General features: G+C 34.7%; 1 protein-coding gene across 6 annotated transcripts in view; it reads right to left on the bottom strand.

Moving 5' to 3' along the window:
- Positions 1-18,816, bottom strand: part of GRIA4 (glutamate ionotropic receptor AMPA type subunit 4) — a 382,353-nt gene that overhangs the window by 234,193 nt on the left and 129,344 nt on the right. For all 6 annotated transcript variants that reach the window (NM_001373892.1, XM_054523828.1, XM_054523830.1 and 3 more), the window contains 1 exon segment: positions 4,702-4,941. In NM_001373892.1, the coding sequence (NP_001360821.1) occupies positions 4,702-4,941 (240 nt within the window).

Here is an 18,816-nt window from a genome sequence, read left to right as displayed (position 1 = left end):
ATATCCATAGCATGCCTCTCAGGGGTTACTTTTCTAGACAAAAAAAAGGTATAAATGTAATAAGAAACAGCGATTACTGGAGAAACACTTACAATTCTGGGGGAAGAAAAGACGTAAACGTATACACAACGCCATGTGAAAATTATTAGCACAAGTGTTATGTGCAGGGTTCTCTGTAGCAAATTATGAGTCAATAAAAGATTTAAAAATTTCACTCATAGCGAAATGTATTATTTCATATGAGCTCGGTGGTTAGATGTGTCATATCATCCAGTATGGTAGCCATGAGCCAAATGTGGCCATTTAAATTTAAATTTATTAAAATTATATAAAACTAAAAATTCAGCTTCTCAGTTGTATGTCACATTTTAAACCTGCAATAGCTTCATGTGGTAGAGATAACCATACTTGATAACTCAGATTACAGAACAATTCCATCATCACATAAAGTTCTCTTGGGCAGTGTGGGTATGGTGGGACTAGTTTACTTATCAACTCAAATATCTTATTAAAGTTTGTAGTTAAGTGATGTTTTCTAATTGTTTTTCCCAAAAGAGGCAATGATCTTTTTGGAAAGCAGTTGTGTTCCAAATTAAAATTTTAAAATAGTAAGCTATATGTCAAAAGCAAGTTTCTGGTTGTTAAATAGAGTGTTGTGTGCTATTTTCTAATGAAGTCATAGCACCGAAGTTCATTCATTTTCAGTAGTGTCTTGCTCATCATTAAATTCTCAGTACCTATTAAGGTGTCCAATACAAATAGAAAAACAAATATTTCTTGAATGTTAAATGAATAAATAAATGAATTTTTTTTCTTCTTTGAGAGGTAGTCAAATGAAAAGAAGCAGGTTTTCCTGCTGATAAGATCACGTATGCCATGTGCTAGCTTTCTGTTTCTGTTCACCATTTCCAGGTAAGGAACAGAATATTTGAATTAAAAAATGGAATGAAATCTTAAAGATAATTTGAAAAGATCTTAAAGATAATGCAGTTAATGTTTTTTTAAAAGCAGATACAGCCAAAAGTACAACATAGGCAAGTTCATACAGCTAATTAATAGCAGATCATAGGACCTCTAACATAGCAAATAGAGGATCATTCCTTTAATTGGCGTAATTCAACATAAAAACACTACTCCAAGGTATGGTAGAGTCAGCTCTTGTATTTTGAGAGAGTGTTTTGGCACTGTCAGGATTAAGATATCAGAATGACCGAGCGGCCCAACAAAATATCTTATTCCAAAATATGGATTTATGATGCATCAGAAAATAATGTTCCACTTAAGTTGGTAAAGAAATTCAGTCATTAAGGCAGTTACTTAAAATGGAAAAAAATGTTTAGATAATCAGTTCATGATAACAGTACAGGGGGAAAGAAAAGTACCGAGATATACCAAAAAGTACCAAAAGAAATAAGATAGTATTTTACTTACTATCTTATCTCTTTACACTTGGATTTTGTATATTATTTTTAAAATATTTTGATTTTAATGTTGATGTGTGTAATTATTTGAAGTCTTCTTTTTTTCTCTTTATGATATGAAAATGTGAATTACTCTTGGCTGACTATGTTTATTTATCATGAGTTAATCATCTGTTCATACCTCATTTGGTGAAAGTGATACATAATTATAAGCACAGTATCTAAGAGGAAATAAATAGGGTTTATGATCTTAAACTTATAAAATGAGCATGACAATTTCTAAGGGAGAAAAAAAAATTTTTCTTCTGCTTTGAGAGTACTTAAGATCAAGAATGTTGGGAAACATGATGTATCATGGCAAGGAAAGCCATCTGAACATCAAGAAACAGCCATTTTCCTGACATGTTATTTTTTGTTCGGGCAATTACTTCTTGAAATAAAGATGTCTGTTTTGAAGTTGAGTTGGATAATTACTATAAGAGACAATGCTAAGAACTAGTTATTCATTCTGAAGCAATAATTGAAGAGAACTAAGAAATTCTAGAAATTGCATCAACTGGTTAGAAGCAGAACAGTTAAATTCTAGGATGACTGGATGCAAAAGTAGGCTTTGGGCAGCAAGCCAGTAAGTAGGTTAAAGGCTGATAAGACATCACTATTAGAAGAAGTCATGGCTGTACCATGATGACTTTAAGACTCTGCGGGCAGAAAGTTAATGAGACAAAGAGTCTTTAAATAACCAAATATATGCCTGCTTATAGTAGAGAGATCTCATGGTATGCGGTAATGGGAATGACTCAAGGTTGGAGCATCTGACTTGCTATGCAGGAGGAAGGACCTTGGAAAGTATAAATGGATAGAAAAGCAAAGTGCCACCTTAATCCCTGCTCTGTGTCCCCACCAATACATGAATTACACCTACAACCCTCCCTTGCCAGAGATGGATTTATACAGGGAGATAAGGAAAAAGTGAGACACAGGTTCCACTGGTATTTCCATGAGAACAAGTTGTAAAATAAGCATCTTCTGCCCAAGCTGGAGAACTAAGCTATGTCATAATGAATCACAGGTAGCAACATCTCATCTACACCCTGATATATATTTATTAACATTGTGATTCAATTTTCAGTGTCCTGTTGCTTAACGATTTTTCCAACAGTTAGAAATGAAGAGTGATGTTTCTTTCTAATATGTAATTCATCCCCTAGGATGCTTTAGATTGTTAACTAATAACAAATAATAGTAGACAATATAAGTAGATTCCCATGTTTCCAAATGAGAATTAAAGTATGCTGCAAACTCATAGAAAATATGATGATGATATTAAATTTGCTGAGCTTGTTTCTGTAAGGGAAATTTACCAAGAATACCGATAGAAATGATGTACTAGAAACACCATTGTTATGACATCTTAAATGACACCGTTTGCGTCTAATTAAAACTGTAAATTTTAGTAATAAAGCTGAATTCGTTTAGTGGGTTTTCATCTTTGAATATAGGAAATTATACTTTTAATTCTGGAAGGTGGATTATATCTTCAAAAGTTTGAAAAAATATTTTGAAAAGATTTAAGGATATTATTATCCTTACTCATTTCATAGATAAAAAAGGCTATTTATTGCCCTTACTCATTTCATAGATAGAATTCCATTCAAGAATATCCTTAAAATACTGTCTATTACAACCTTTATTTTAACTTCTTATCTTTCCATAACTCTTAAACCTTAAGGAAAAAAGGACTGGAGACAATCCACAGATGATCCCCTAATGCTTATTTTTAAATATAATATGTTGCTATGGTTCTAGTCACTAAATAAAAAACAGAATTGGAAAACATGCATGGCAACTCCTTAAGTTGTTCCTCCAGCTGAAAAATAAAGCTATATCAACCATTGAACAAAATGTATAGATTGTTAATAATGCAATATGTGAGTTATTCACCTTGTCTCTCCCATACACAGGTGACATGGGATCACTTATTAATCTTTCAAAACTGGTAAAGTGAAAGGTTGTCAGTAAGCAGAAGTCTTATTGCCAAACCTCCATCGTCATTGTCATGGCCCTTCAATTACTCACTTAGAGTTTTGTATTTAAAACTCAACGTTATGGCTCAATTATTTTAATATGTTCCAAAACATTAGCTCATTTGCCTTTGAAGTAAAGTAACATATTTGTTATAACTGAACCTGAAATACCACAGAAAATTTTTAAAAAGTAGTTATTATGATATATATATATGGTCTTCCTCTCTGTTTCCTGACTTACTATTACTAAACCTCCTGGAATTTCTAGGGACAGAAGATTGTCTCTAGTGTGCTGATAAGATAACTGGTGGTTGGAGGCCCTTAGATAGCTCCAAGATGGCAGCTTGTTACCAAAAGACGAAGGCAGGATCAGAGGGTTGGGACTTTTAGCCCCATACACCAACCTCTGGGGAGAGAGAGGGACATGAAAGTTAAGTTGGTCAATGGCCAATGATGTAATCAGTTATGCCTACATAATGTAGCTTTCATAAAAACCCAAAGGACAGAGGTAAGAGGGCTTCCGGATGGCTGAACATGAGGAGATTCCTGGAGGGTGGCTCACCTGGGAAGGGCATGGAAGCCCCACATTCCTTTCCCCACACCTCTCCGCATCCATTTCTTCTGTTTGTCTGTTCATCTGTATCCTCTGTAATATCCTTTATATGAAGGAGGAAATGAAAGTAAAGTGTTTTTCCGGAGCACTGAAATCTGCTCTTGCAAATCAATTGAACCCAAGGAGAAGGGTCACGGGAACCCCAATTTATAGCTGGTTGGCTTCTGAAGTGATGTTCAGTCTTGTGGGGGACTGAGCCTTCAACCTGTAGGATCCGATGCTATGTAACTCCAGGTAGGTAATGTCAGGATTGAATGGAAGTAGATGTGTGCTCTGGAGGGTCTCTTAGCTGGCATATGGGAATAACCTCCACACATGTTGGTGACCAGAGATCACAGAACTATTTTTTGTTGATTGTTGTGTGCGAGCAGGAAAAGCACTTTGGTTTGTTTTTCTTATTCACATAGTTATCTTAATTTCAATGAAGTTACAGAGCATGGTTTGCTCATGAGTAACCTTGTGAATCTGAAACTCGTTTAATTAGAAATTTTTCCCCAGAGTCAAGATAAAAATACACATCAACTATTTTCTGATTTTAGTGATGTTAGAGATCAAACAATTTCCTAAAAAACCCAAGTCATATAAGGCCATTTCACATTGAAAATTAGAGGTTTTCTCTAATAGATGAAGAAACTGGACTTACCCCTGTCTGTGTCATACAGGAAGACAAAACAGTTCCATTCGTAGTGATCCAGCAGACTCAAGAGTGCTCCTCGTAACGAAGGTCTTAGTTGCAGCACAAACTGGCTCTCCCCCTCAGTAGGGAAACTTGGTGTGATGAGGGAGATATGTAAGGCGCTGCAGAATGAGGTCAAGGTATGTACTGACCTCTTATCATAGAGTCCAAAAATGGCAAATACTCCTCTAGAATACTGGGAACAGACTGAAACAAGAGGAAGAAAACACCACAAACTATTAGCACACTCAAATTGTTGACTTTGAAGTCTACATTCTAGAAAATTAAAAAAATAAAAATCACTGAATCATTGGATCTGTCAGGAATATAAGATAAAGAGTATAAGTGAAGTGTGCAATTAATTGCACAATCAATTAATGAATTCTTGAGCTTGTACTCAAAGCCTTACATTGAGTGAAGCTGGTCTGAATTACAATTCTGCATTAAGAAGCCAATTGGATTAAAGGGAAATTTGACTAAAATAAAAAAAAATGGCCTTCCATAATAATGTGGCAAATCCTATGCTAGAGAACTTTAGGTGTGACAAATCCAAAATTATTTTCTGTATTTTTTTCTACATGCAAACATATAATAATATACGCTTGAAATTTTTGAGTATTAATTGAAGGAACATTTATAATACTTTTTGCCCTCCTGCCTAAACTATAAGCATATATTTTCTATTCTTGAATTGGATTATAGTTTTCACTCCGCCTAAATTGTTACTTTTTGTTTGCTTGCTGTGGCAATTTCATTTTAATCACAATCTTAGAGTCTCCTTGAATCATGTTTGAAAACAGACGTTAGACTGCTAGAAAGTCATTCTTGGCATATCTGAGAGGCTTAATGAATTGGGCCAGCTGCGCACGTTCTAGGCAGGCCAAAAAACAGAGACAAACCAATTCCAAAACCCAACAGAAGCAAGCCAAATAAAATAAGAGGACCCCAGAGAAACAGGTACACGGCCTCATCTTGCCTTTCTTGGTCCATGCTCCCAGTTGCTACAAAAACCATGAAGCAACATCATAACTAGAAAAAGATTCTTCTCGAAATTCTTTTCCAATCATATTTTTATCACTCTTTTAACATAACTGATTTCTGGTCCAAATTGGTGTGACTTTTTCCAATTTATATTTTAAGGGACAGAAACTCGCAAAGGAGGTACCATAAAGAAAATCTATTTGGATTCCAAATTCTTATGGTTTATCATGTATGGCTAACAGTCCTATTTCTTCTTGGCTTATGTAGCTAGCTTAAGAAGTGTTTAGGTCTATAAAATTTTTATGTTTTCTGATTTTAGTTACTAATCTTACTTGCATTAGCTATGAATACATAATATGGCAAGAATTAAATGAGATTATGTAAAAGTGCTATGCTATGAGGACACAGAAGGTGATTAATAAGAGGCAGATTTTAACACAATTTTCTATGTGCATTTATGTTGTTAAATAGTTTTACTTTTTAATGAGAGAATAAAAGGCTTAGTGAATAAAATACTATAGTTGATTCAAAACCAAGAAAGGAGGTATTCAGATTCTAAGTAGAAATACCATTTATTTTGATAGATATTATATTAGGGTTTATAAAGAAATTCTATCAAAGAAGAACCATCAACTAATCCTATGCTCACCAAGGAACTAGAATTTGATCCTCTGAGAAGACTGACCAACATGGAAGTCTTGCTCTGACAATGTGACTGGCTGTAATTTTCTTGCAAGATATAAGGAAGATTCTAATTTAACCTTCAGTCATCTTAAGTTTAACTTAATTCAATTCTTAAAACTTAAGTGATCTAATAAATCAAGTTGCTGCATCAGACCCTAATCTGTAAATGTTCCACCAAGGCTTTGGATGCAAGTATGTAAGTGGTCCACATTTAACACCAGTAGAACCTGGAGTCACTCAGCTCCTTCATGTTTTCATATTTTTTGTTCTACTGATTTTCTTGCAAACTGAGGGACAACTCTCAAGCTTTACATGATAAATAATATGGTTCAATTAATTTTTATTTCACTCTATGAAAAAAATAAATTGAAGAGCTGTAGAATTCAAATCTAAGATCCTGGCTTTTAGTTTGGTGCTGAAACTATACACAAATTTTAATACTTGTTCTAGAAAATGTAAACAAACAGGATTTACAAGTCGTGTACTTTAACTTATGCATATAATGAATATTTACATAATCTTTTAAAGTGTGCCACTTGAAAACCATACGATTTTCAAGCTTTGGCTTCTAAATTATGTTTTTCTAGGAACCCCATAAATTCCATGGAAGTACTCATGTAGCTTTTTATGAAGACTTTTGCTGAGATAGCATTGGGTGGGCAATGCTGGACTCCTTTTCTTGGTATCCTTCCCTTCCACCCTCACAAAAATCCAGGAGCACTTCTGCTTTCATCTATTTTAAATAGTGAACAACTGACTGTATAAAATTTTATGTCCAAAGTATACTACACTGCTAAAGTTCAAAAACAACAATTGTACTATACATAAAGTCCATCTACTCTTTATTCCTATTATATTGTTTTCATTGTAATCATTATGACTTTTCACTATTCTGGTACTCACTATACTATTTAATATTTTAATTTATTATACTGGACCTCAACAAACAATATTTTCTGATATTTTATCGTCTTCTATCTGCTTTCATTCATTTGCATCATCATACATATCTATTTATTCTTCTTTTCATAGTTGTCTGTCATTCTTCCTCTATTCATGTATACTTACTTTGAAACTATAGTGTCAGGCTGATAAATTTGCTTCTGATGTATTCTGTCACTCGCATTTTAGTTTCCCTTTGCAAATTTATAGCTGTAGTCTTATTCTTTTAAACATTTATTTTTTCCTATTTTGTCTAGATCATAGGCTTGGCAAGTGAGAGTTATTGGGTTTTGTGTGTGTGAGGATAGATTGTCAGGCAAATATTCAATGTTATTATGTTGGTATGATACCTTGGGCAGTATTTTATTTGGTCCAATGATTCAAATTTTAAAATATAGTTATTTCCATATATAGTATTATAATCTAGCTTTGAAAACACTCTTGAATCAAAATTTTGCTTGGCTGAATCTTATGACATCTATTGTTGTTTAGCATATAAATAATTATTCAAACAATAAAACTTCTTAGATTATATAAATAAATTCAAATATAAATTAATGAAAGTAAACTAAGCTGAATTGAATGTGTTCAGAATACATAAAAGGGAAAAATGTAAATTTTTATGTTTTCATAAAATGGCAAAATAAACAGGAATTAATGCTTAGCCACTAAATACATGCAATGATATTAGATTGCTCTATATTTTAAGTTATAAACACTAATCAGAATAAGATTTTCAATGAAATAAGTCATAATTTTAAGTGCATGTTCTGTGTTCTGTTTCACTAACAAGATCACTTGGATTATGTATTATATAAATAAAGACATACAATAAACACATGATACTACTCCATTTTTTACCTGATTGTGTCAACTAATTAATCAGGTTCATTCCCAATTTCATTCCAGATGCCACCTTCCAGATGCCACGCTAAGTCAAATGATTATATAATTTGTGAGGATTTGTAGTTCTATATCACATACAAATCAAAGGACATGGCCTTAGCTCAGTGTTTCTCAAGTTATGGGACATCAATCCAAGAGATGTGCTGAATTTTACTGACCATTTGCAGCATGGTGAGGAAGAGCACAGTTCTTTCTTCCATCTATGGCCCTTCTCTTTCTCCTGTATCTTCAGTTTTCCACCTCTTAAGAAGTTCCTCTAACTGCTTTTAAACATGCTCAACTCTTTTCTTTTATAAAGCAAAGAACTTTCCTGACCGCATGCTTCCTATCTCTCTACTGTTTCATAGCCATATAGTTGAAGGAGTCTTCTGCTCACACCCTTTTCAATTCATCTGGCTTCTGCATTTTCCAACCACCCAAACTAGTCTCTTCAACTTTGCTAGCGACTAACTACATCCTAAATCTTAGAGTTTAGGTTTTATCTTATTGGAATTCCCTGGTATGTTTGACACATTTGGACATTTCTTTCAAATGCTTCTTTGCCTTGCATTCCTAACACCACAACTATGCTCTCTCTCTGCTCTCTCTTGGCGTTTCTTAGTGTCTTTGAACGCTTCTTAACTCTGCTCCTTTAAAGTTAGTGCACCTTAAAATTCTCTCTCGATCCACCTTTTCATTCTAAATATATTTCCTAAGTGAAATCATCCAATTCTGTGGCTTTAATTACCATCTATGTTCTCATGATCCCCCAAACTGTACCACCCACTTCAAATGTTTCTCTTGAACTCCAGATTCATGTACCTAATTGTCTTTTGCCTCTTCTGCACCTCAGTGAATTTTCTGAGAAACGGTTGCAATGGTTTTCTTCCTTTTTCACATTATCTTCTAGAACTTTGCTACTTCCCCATTCAGAATTGGAGTCTTTCCTCTCACTTGAACCTGGGTTGGCCTTTGAGACGGCCTTGACTATTAAAGTATCACAAAAGTGATTCTAGGGGCCGGGCGCAGTGGCTCATGCCTGTAATCCCAGCACTTTGGGAGGCCAAGGCGGGCAGATCACGAGATCAGGAGGTTGAGACCATCCTGGCCAACATGGTGAAACCCCGTCTCTAATAAAAATACAAAAAAATTAGCAGGGCGTGGTGGCACATGCCTGTAATCCCAGCTACTCTGGAGGCTGAGGCAGGAGAATCATTGCTTGAACCCGGGAGGTGGAGGTTGCAGTGCGCCGAGATGGCGCCACTGCACTCTAGCCTGGGCAGCAAGAGCAAAACTCCGTCTCAAAAAAAAAAAAAATCACAAAAATGATTCTATGTGACTTTTGAGAATACCATTTTCATTCTCTGGGGATAGACAACCTTTTTACTCAGCCACTATGCTGTGAGGAAGCCCAGGTGACATAATGAGGCCCACATAGAGAGGAACCAATACCTCAGCCATAACTAAGTTCCAAGCTGACTGCCAGAACAAAGTTAACAGCACTAGGAATAAATAATCTTAAAAATGCCCTCGGTTAAACTGCCCCAGCTAATGCTGTATGAAGTAGAGATTAAGTCTTGCCCCCAATGTAAAATCATGAGCAGAAGAAATCACTGTTATTCTAAGCCATTCAGTTGAGATGGTTTGTTATGCAATAGTAACTAACAAGTAAAATATATGTGTACAGTACTTAGGAGTACTAAGAAGTGTGCCTACCCACAGTAAGCACTCAATACATATTTTATAGACCTGTATATTAATAAATATTGTTTGAGGTACGTGCCAAAGTTTATTTTTTTCATTTCTTAATATTGAGCATTTTGGTTGAGCTTAATATTGAGCATTTTGGCTGTTTTTAATTTTTGGGAGTGATAACATGCTCTTATAATAACCGTTTTAATGTATATCTGGTTATTCATTAGGATATATTGCTAGAAGTGAAATTATAAAATAAGGGGTATGAATCTTTTTGGTTTTGATCAATATCACTAAATTTCTCTCCACAAGTTTATACTAATACACATCTCTCCCAATAGTAAACTATCTACTAGGTTTGTCAACTTTTCTTAATTTTCTATATTCTATATTTATTCTTTGAGTTGTTGCTATTGTTTCATATTCATACTTGACATAAAATTCTGATCTTAGTAAATATCTCCATACTCCATCTGAATAATACATGGACATTTAAGCATTTTAACTTTGACATTGCCCTCCTGTCTTACATGTTACTGTTGTACAGTATTATAGTTCCACGTGTGTTTAGTCATCTTAAACATTTCATTACCTCTATCATATATTTCTATTGCCTAAAATCCTTGGTAATTTGATACTATTTTGTGTGTATTCTAATTTGTATTTAAAGTGGATTGTCAACATATTTGTTTTGTAATTTTGAATCGTGAACTAATTTTCAGCAAAGCTCTATTTGTGAGAATTTAAGAAGGCTGTTTTGGAGAAATATTTCTCCAAAGTGTTTTTGCATTTACTTATCCCAATTATTCCAATATGTGTTTATAAGTGATGTACCTGTGTTTGTGTGTGTACATGTGTCTGTGAATTTCTATGTTTATGAGTTCCTAAAAATTGCAGATAGTACAAATTTGAACAGAAAGTTCACTTGAGAGCAGATAAATACGTCAAAATTCTTATGGGAGTATGTTACTTTTTATGCAGAACTCAAGGGAAGCCAGGAAGTTTTTAGGATTACTCTTTGAGCCAGGGAACAGATTTTTTTTTTCCTACGTCTACTTTCTCACTGATGCTGTAGGCTTTACGAATCCTCGTTTGTATGGTGATCTCATTTCCAGCTTTTTGCCGATTGCTGGTTCAAGGCCTTGAGAATCACTTTCCCATGTAAACCTCCCCAAGGGAAGCTACAGTACCTGCTCCTGTTGTCTAAATTTTTCTGTTTCTTAGTTCTGTCCCTTTGATATTTTATTTACTTTCCTGCAGACTTATTATACATTTGAAAAAGTTATCAGTTATAAAAATCTAATACTCCTAATTATTCTTAATAATTATGCTAATGTTATAGAATCCATAATCTATGGAACTGGAGGTCTTTGCTGCTTTTGTTTGTAAGATGCTGTGGTCTAAGGTCAGAATTTATCCAACTTTATGTTTGGCATAACCCTTAAAATATTTAACTTTTCTATGACTTGTCAATCCTGATAGTGCAGAAATTTCATTTTCAGCAAACTTTCCCTGATTCCTTTAAACTGAATTAACAACCTTTCCTCTTTTTTGCCATAATACTCTGTGTACTTCTAAAAAAAAAAAAACCTGAATTTTCATAACAATATTTGTTGTAAATATTTTTTATGTTGCCTATCTCTAACAATAGCCATGATTTTCTTGAGATTCTTATCTAATATTCCTAAGGGCTATATTTTCTGAATGAACAAGTAAATTCAAAACTCACAATAATATTTTTAGGAATAGTATCATTTTATATGATCTCATATATTCTAATTGTCTCAGAATATTTACTACTTCATAACTAGGATATTGTAATAATATTGTAATACAATTACTTGTCTTTTTCCTACCTACAATACACACACACACACACACACACACATGCATGCAAACACACATATATAATTATTATTAGACATGTAGCAAACATATCACATAAACGTTTATGAAAATATTATAATTATAGCAATAATTGTTGGGTAGTATTAATAAAAAGTCTCTACTAATATTGGAAGAGGGAAATGTATTAATTTTAGTTACAGAAATAGGATGTGTTGAGTCAGTAAATTCATAGGAAAAAGAATAGTCAGCAGAACATTGAGGAGAAGCAGGCAAGCTAAAATAGAGGAGGCTACAAAATGTTTACATTCTTAAGCACATCAGTGAGATAAGCTAAGAACAAGGTTAAAACCAGGCTAAGCAAGACAAAAGTCTTAATATAGACTGAACTCCACAAGTCCCACTCCTGACTGCCTTGATTATGAAAGTCCTCCTCATATTAGTGATATTTTACTAACACAAATAATGTAAATGGTAACTAGAACAACATATGAACTAGATAGAAACTATATTTTACAGATAAAACTAAGAAGTCATTTGAGACAACTTTGTACAACAGATAGAGGTAAACTTATGAGGATTGTGAATTAATGGCATTGTTCTGTGTATGTTAGCTTAGAACTGCATTTCTGTGTTTCTTCTTCTTCTGGACTAGTCGGTGTAGACATGGTAGATGTTTTGTGTTTTTCTGCCACTTCACCTCTTCTACAAAGTGGCCATTACTACATGGATGGAAACTCAAGAACTAAACACATTCTCCTGCCCCAATTTGGCAAACTGGCTCAAGTTGTTAGCTTTGTGAAAGTCTGCTGCCTTGAGTAATAATCTTCCTAGCCCTTGTTGCTACCAAGAAGGGTTAGAGTAGTTAGAAGATTTAAAAACTAACAGTGATAGGAACAAACGTATTACTTAACATAGATGTTTCATAAAGAACTTTATAAAGAACTTTAACATATGTAACCTCATTTATTACTATCATTATTATTATTTTATTGTTACTATTATTCACATTTTGGAAAAAAATGTTAGTTATTAGTACAAGAAAAGAGAGATTATAGAAATTTATCTAACATTTCAAAAGCATCTCTTCAGAGTTTCTATTTTCTTCTTATTTAGTGCACTAGATTAGAGCATAGGACTTAAAAAATGTTTTTCATGTATTAAAAGGTTTACCTATTCCCTTTTTGAAATGTACTGTATCCATAGAAACAGCAACATGATTGGAACCTGCAGCTGGAAAATGTTATTATGAAGGAATCAATAAAAACTAGAAGCACTATAAGAAAGTTGACCCTAAATTAGCAGTGTAACACATAACATGTGGTTACACTGGGCCTGGGAAATGGGAAGAGAGCAGAACGGAAAAGAAAAAGCTACTAAAACTCTTTGATTTGTCTTTAATATTATCCAATTTGTATGTGATGTATAAGGTGCATTTGTCTAGTGTCATCATTTTCTGAGCTAAGGTAACAGAAGCTAAAGGTTTTTATAGTACATCTTGCAGCAGAGGTCACCACCTCGAAGTCCTGGGTCTAGAGGAGATGAGCCTTATTTGACAGCTACATTTTTTCCCCAATTGAATGTGAATGCTTTGAGGTGAGGTATGTATTCCTCAGCAAACTGTAAGCCTTACCACTCCATATTACTACTACTATGATACTTCAAGTATTTATGTTAACTTCCTAGCCTTGTAGATATCTGAACTCAGATAACTAATCTATGCATTTTTCAATATGAATATAACTGTTTCTTGGTTTGGGGCAAATTGTTTAAGGTTGTATCAAAAGTGTGCTTATTAGTGTTTTCTCCTTCTTTAGTAGAAAGCAAGCACTGCCAAAAAAAAAAAGGTGGATTTAACACTACCACTCATTCCTTTATTAAAAAATGTTTATATACCGCCTAGTTTATTTTAGTCACTGTGTTAAACACTTCAAAGAAAATACAAAACAGTATTCACAGTAAGATGAGTTTCACAGTCTGGTGGACAAGACAGGGCTCTAAACTGATAATCCAAAATGGTGAATATAATAAGGAACAGTCAGAGGGAATTGGGAAGCACAGGGAAGAGGTACTTCTCAGAGGGTGGAGTGGAGGGAAGACTGACTGGAGGAAATCCTACCTGTCTGTGGAAGTTAGGCTGAAGAATAGTAATTAAAGACATACAAACCAGTAAGTAGGCTATTGTAGGAGGCCAAGAAGGAGATCATGAAAGGGTAAATTAAAGCAGATGTGGTAGGCATACAATGTAGAGGTCAGATTTGGGAAGTATTTAGGAGATAAATAGGCAGAATCTAATAAATTATTGAATGAGGAGGATGAAGAAGAGGGAGGAGAAGGAGGGAAGACTGAAAGATGACTTCTTGTTTGTATCTTGAATGAATGAATGGATAGCGGTGGTATCACCTTGGGTGATAGCTTGGATAGGTTGGAAAGATTTTTCTTGGATACTATGGGAGAAGTACAGTTTTATAATATACAGAAAACACTGGATTCCATTTTGGACATGTTGAGTTTGAGGTGCCAGGTGTCTAGCTGATAGTTGCATATAAGAAAATGAAGTGGAGCAAGAAGAAATGGTTTAAATATGTAGATTTTGAAGGAAATGACTTCTTGTTTGTATCTTGAATGAATGAATGGATAGCGGTGGTATCACCTTGGGTGATAGCTTGGATAGGTTGGAAAGATTTTTCTTGGGTACTATGGGAGAAGTACAGTTTTATAATATACAGAAAACACTGGATTCCATTTTGGACATGTTGAGTTTGAGGTGCCAGGTGTCTAGCTGATAGTTGCATATAAGAAAATGAAGTGGAGCAAGAAGAAATGGTTTAAATATGTAGATTTTGAAGGAAATGACTGTGAAAGTCAACATGAGATTCTACAGGAACAATATGCGGTGAAAACCTCTTGTCTGATGATATAAATATGGAAAACAATTCATTTCAAAAATAATAGCAGATATTATTGGAGGAATAGGAGACCCAGCAGATGAAGTCAGAGAGGGTAGAATTTTTCCAGAAATGAATGCTCAAAAGTATCAAATAATATAGAGAAAGATTTTTCAGGTTTGCATTTGAGGATTTATTTTTTAGAGGTCCCTGAGTTGTCTGGGAGACTTTATCAAGTTGTTGTTAACATTTTAATGGTTATTTTAAAGTAGTGTAAGCATATGCTGAATCATCTAGATGACCTCCCTGAAATAGAGAAATGCCTTGGGATTTCAGTGCCTGTACTTCTATTTTTGAATGAAATCACATTTAAAATACCTCAGGGATAAATTATACCTAGAAATGTTAGGTAAACAAATGCACACCAACTGCTTGAACAAAAACACAGTGATAAGAAAATGGAGGCTTTATATGCGTACCCAGTTTAGGCACACAGAACATAAAAATCTGAGGGCTCATGCTGGCAATCACAGAACTTTGGGAGGCTGAGATGGGTGGATCATATGAGGCCAGGAGTCCGAGACCAGCCTGGCCAACATGATGAAACCCTGTCTCTACTAAAAATACAAAAATTAGCCAGATATGGCAGCAGGCACCTGTGATCCCAGCTACTCAGGAGGCTTAGGCAGGAGAATCACTTGAACCCAGGAGGTGGAAGTTGCTGTGAGCTGAGATCTCACCACTGAACTCCAGCTTGGGTGACAGAACACAAAAACTGATTTTTTGGGTTCACCATTCCAGTAACAACTGTGTTAGATACCAATAAAATGTGGGCTTTGGTAATTACATAATGCTAAATGTATCTGCAAAGGAATATGACTTTAAAGGGTATCAAGAGAGGCTATACACACACACACACACACACACACACACACACACATACATATATATATATATACCCACACTTGTATATATATACACACATGTATATATATGTGTGTGTGTGTATAAATATATTTGATAGGAGAAATCTGAGCTTATTTACAAGTTAAGGGAATGGAGTCAGTAGAGAGCAAGATAGGATACAGAAGAGATAAGGGATACTGATTAAGTGAGTCTCCAGAAAGATAGAGTACCTGGGGTCAAGAACAGCTATAAGGTTGGCCTTGAATGAGATGTGCAGGTACATGGGTGAGAAGTCACCTCATTTCATAGATTTCATAAATCAAAGATTAGGTAAGATACATGTAGGGGTTTAAAGCTCTATAGTTGCACTGATTTACAAGGGAAGGTTGCAAATCAGTGAGATTTGAAAAGGGGGTTTGAAAGTAGTACAAGTTTCAAATTGTTTCGGAGGGCTGGAGAAAAAACTAACCAAGAACACATGAAGTAGCTTATAAACTGTTATGATAAGGAACTAGGTTTATTTTATTTACAGCTGTGTCCAATACTACACATGTAACACACTAACTGCCACATGATAAATGCCCCATAAAACCCTACTGAATGAATAACAAAACAAGCAAAGTGAATGAATTTTTTTTATGATGAACACACCTAAAGTCTACTCTCAGCATAATATAATATAATACAATACATAATATAATACAATATTATCAACTATAGTCCTCATGCCATATGACTTATTCATCCTACATAACTGCAAGTTTGTACCCTTTGACCCGCTTCTCCCCATTTTGTCCTCCTTCCTGTGCCTGGTAACCATCATTCTTGGTTCTGTAAATAACCATTTCACTATGTATCAAAAAATCATGTTATATATCTTAAACATACACAGCAAAAGTAAATTAAACACACAAATGATTGGATAAATATTGACAGACCTGAAACTGTGAATTGGGAGTGGCCACAATTTATAAATGTATGACTCTTCAGGCACAGATAAGGCTGGTGACCAAAGGGAATAATTATGAGGAGTTGATTTCTAGAAGTTTGCCACTTCCCTTCTTGGAGCACACTCCTCTCTTGGCCTCCCCAACAAGGATACTTTCCGGAGTTCCCTCTTACCTGACAGCTTATCCCGTGTTTCCTCCTCTTGCATTTCTCACTTGACCCATTTTAAAATATTGAAATAGCACTTCTTCTACATTGTTTCTTTAGATAATCTAATCCATTTCTATACCTTCAACTATTACTCATGTTCCAAAGCTTCCATGGTTAATATTTTCATATTGTCCCTTTCTTTCCTATGAGCTTCAGACTCAAATATCAACAGTTTCCTTCACACACCCTTTGGTTGTCTGTTCTGCACCTAAAACTTAGCTGTGTCAAAACAGAACCCTTCATTTTCCCCCCCAAAACTTTTCTCTATTTTCTGCCATTCCAACAGAAAGCATGGCTATCTATGAAAATATTCTTGATTCTTATCTTCCTTTTATTTCCACATCTAACACATGAGAAAATCTTGATCATTTTATCTCCAAAATATCTAAACTATATCTAAATCCATTCACTCCCTTTGTCTCCATTATGCTGGCATTTTTTGCCCAGTCAGCTTCAAGTCTCCTAACTCTTCTTCCTATTACCAGTTTTCTTCCTCCCTAATTAGGCTCCTCTGAACAGAGAATGTAAATAGACTGCATCTCATCCCTACTTAAAATTCCAGTGGCTTCTCATCACATTTGGAGTGATACCCATGTGATCTAAAAGCCACAATGACTTTTGCCTTTACTAAACTCACCTAACACTGCACTGCTTACTAACCATAGCCAAACTCTCCCTTTTTCTTCTATTTAAACTTATCTTCTCCTCTCACTTCAGGGCCTTTGCAGTAGCTGCTCTCACCTGATCTACATATAGCTGGACTTCTCACCAGTCTTTTCTCAATAAAACTGTCCACTCCTCAGGGAGACCGTTTCTGACTCCTCTTTGTCATGAGGCTCTCACAGCTCCAGTCATTCCTTACTACAGTTATTTTCTTCATAGCTCTTACCACTATTTGAAATTATCTTATTTGATTGCCTATTTACGTCTTTTATGTAGGAGAATACATGTTCCACAAGGAGAAGTAACTGGATTGTTGTTCACTGACATATCCCTAGCCCCTAAAATTGGCACATGGAAAGTGTTCAATTAATATTTGCAGAATGAATGATATCATGGTTTATGGCAAAATAAATAAGAAAGGAAGAGAGACTGTGAGAGTGTGGAATGACTGGCTGAAAGCCACAAAAGTCTTACTTTCAGTTTGCTGAGGTGACCCTGGCAGTTAAGTTTCTGTTTCTGCAGTGGATCTTCCTCCCCTTTTGACCATGCATTAACTCACCAATAGTTTTTAATTAAAGCTCAGTTTTTGAAAATTGGCAGCTATTAAAACAAAGAAGTATAATGACTCCTTGTGAGGAAACCAATTATAATCATAGTTATGTATTAATTGTTTAACAATCTTAGTTAAGACATTCTCCTTTACGCTTGACACAAAATGCCTCTTTATTTTGTTTTATCAGGGTGATGTTATGTTGTCATTTTCATACATTTAATTTTTGCTAGCTAGAATGTCATGAGATTGTCAGTGCATCTGGCAATGTAGAGCCTAGAACTGAGTGTCAAACACAATTAATTTCAGGTCTTGCAGCCTCTCCCAAACTCTCACTGCTCAGCCTCTTGGACTGTCCTGAATATTTGTTTTTCATTCTATAGTAACTTAATTTTTACCTGTTGATTTTCACAATGCTGCTATTTATCTTTCTTTTAAAATAAATCTTATTACCCCTCTGGATATTAAAAAAAAAATTTCTCTTAAAATACTGACAGTTTATTTGAAAACTTTACAAAGTCAGGCAAGAAATTCCTTTTTCTGTAATTATTTGATGTTAAAATGATAAGCTCCTCATGTTCAGATTTGAAAAGGCTCAATCAGATGGTGGATAGAGCATGCTGGGCCCAGAATTCATTAATTTATACCCTTAAGGCATTATCATAGGTTGTTAATATGTAAACGCTAATTTTCTTAGAATTCTGAATAGTGGTTAGCTACAGTACATAAAGTTACTGAAGCTAATCACCATAAATGACAAGTTGAAATGCAAATTACACAAAAATATTTCACTTTAATTATATACCAATTAAGTACTTTCAGTGTTTCAGATGTCTTCTCTGAAGCTACTTCTGGACAGCACCATCAAAGATCACAATGAGATAT

This window comes from Pongo abelii, chromosome 9 (genome assembly GCF_028885655.2).
Source record: "Pongo abelii isolate AG06213 chromosome 9, NHGRI_mPonAbe1-v2.0_pri, whole genome shotgun sequence".
NCBI classification, from domain to species: domain Eukaryota; kingdom Metazoa; phylum Chordata; class Mammalia; order Primates; family Hominidae; genus Pongo; species Pongo abelii.
The sequence above is the reverse complement of the archived record's forward strand: the minus strand, read 5'-3'. Positions and strand labels throughout refer to the sequence as shown.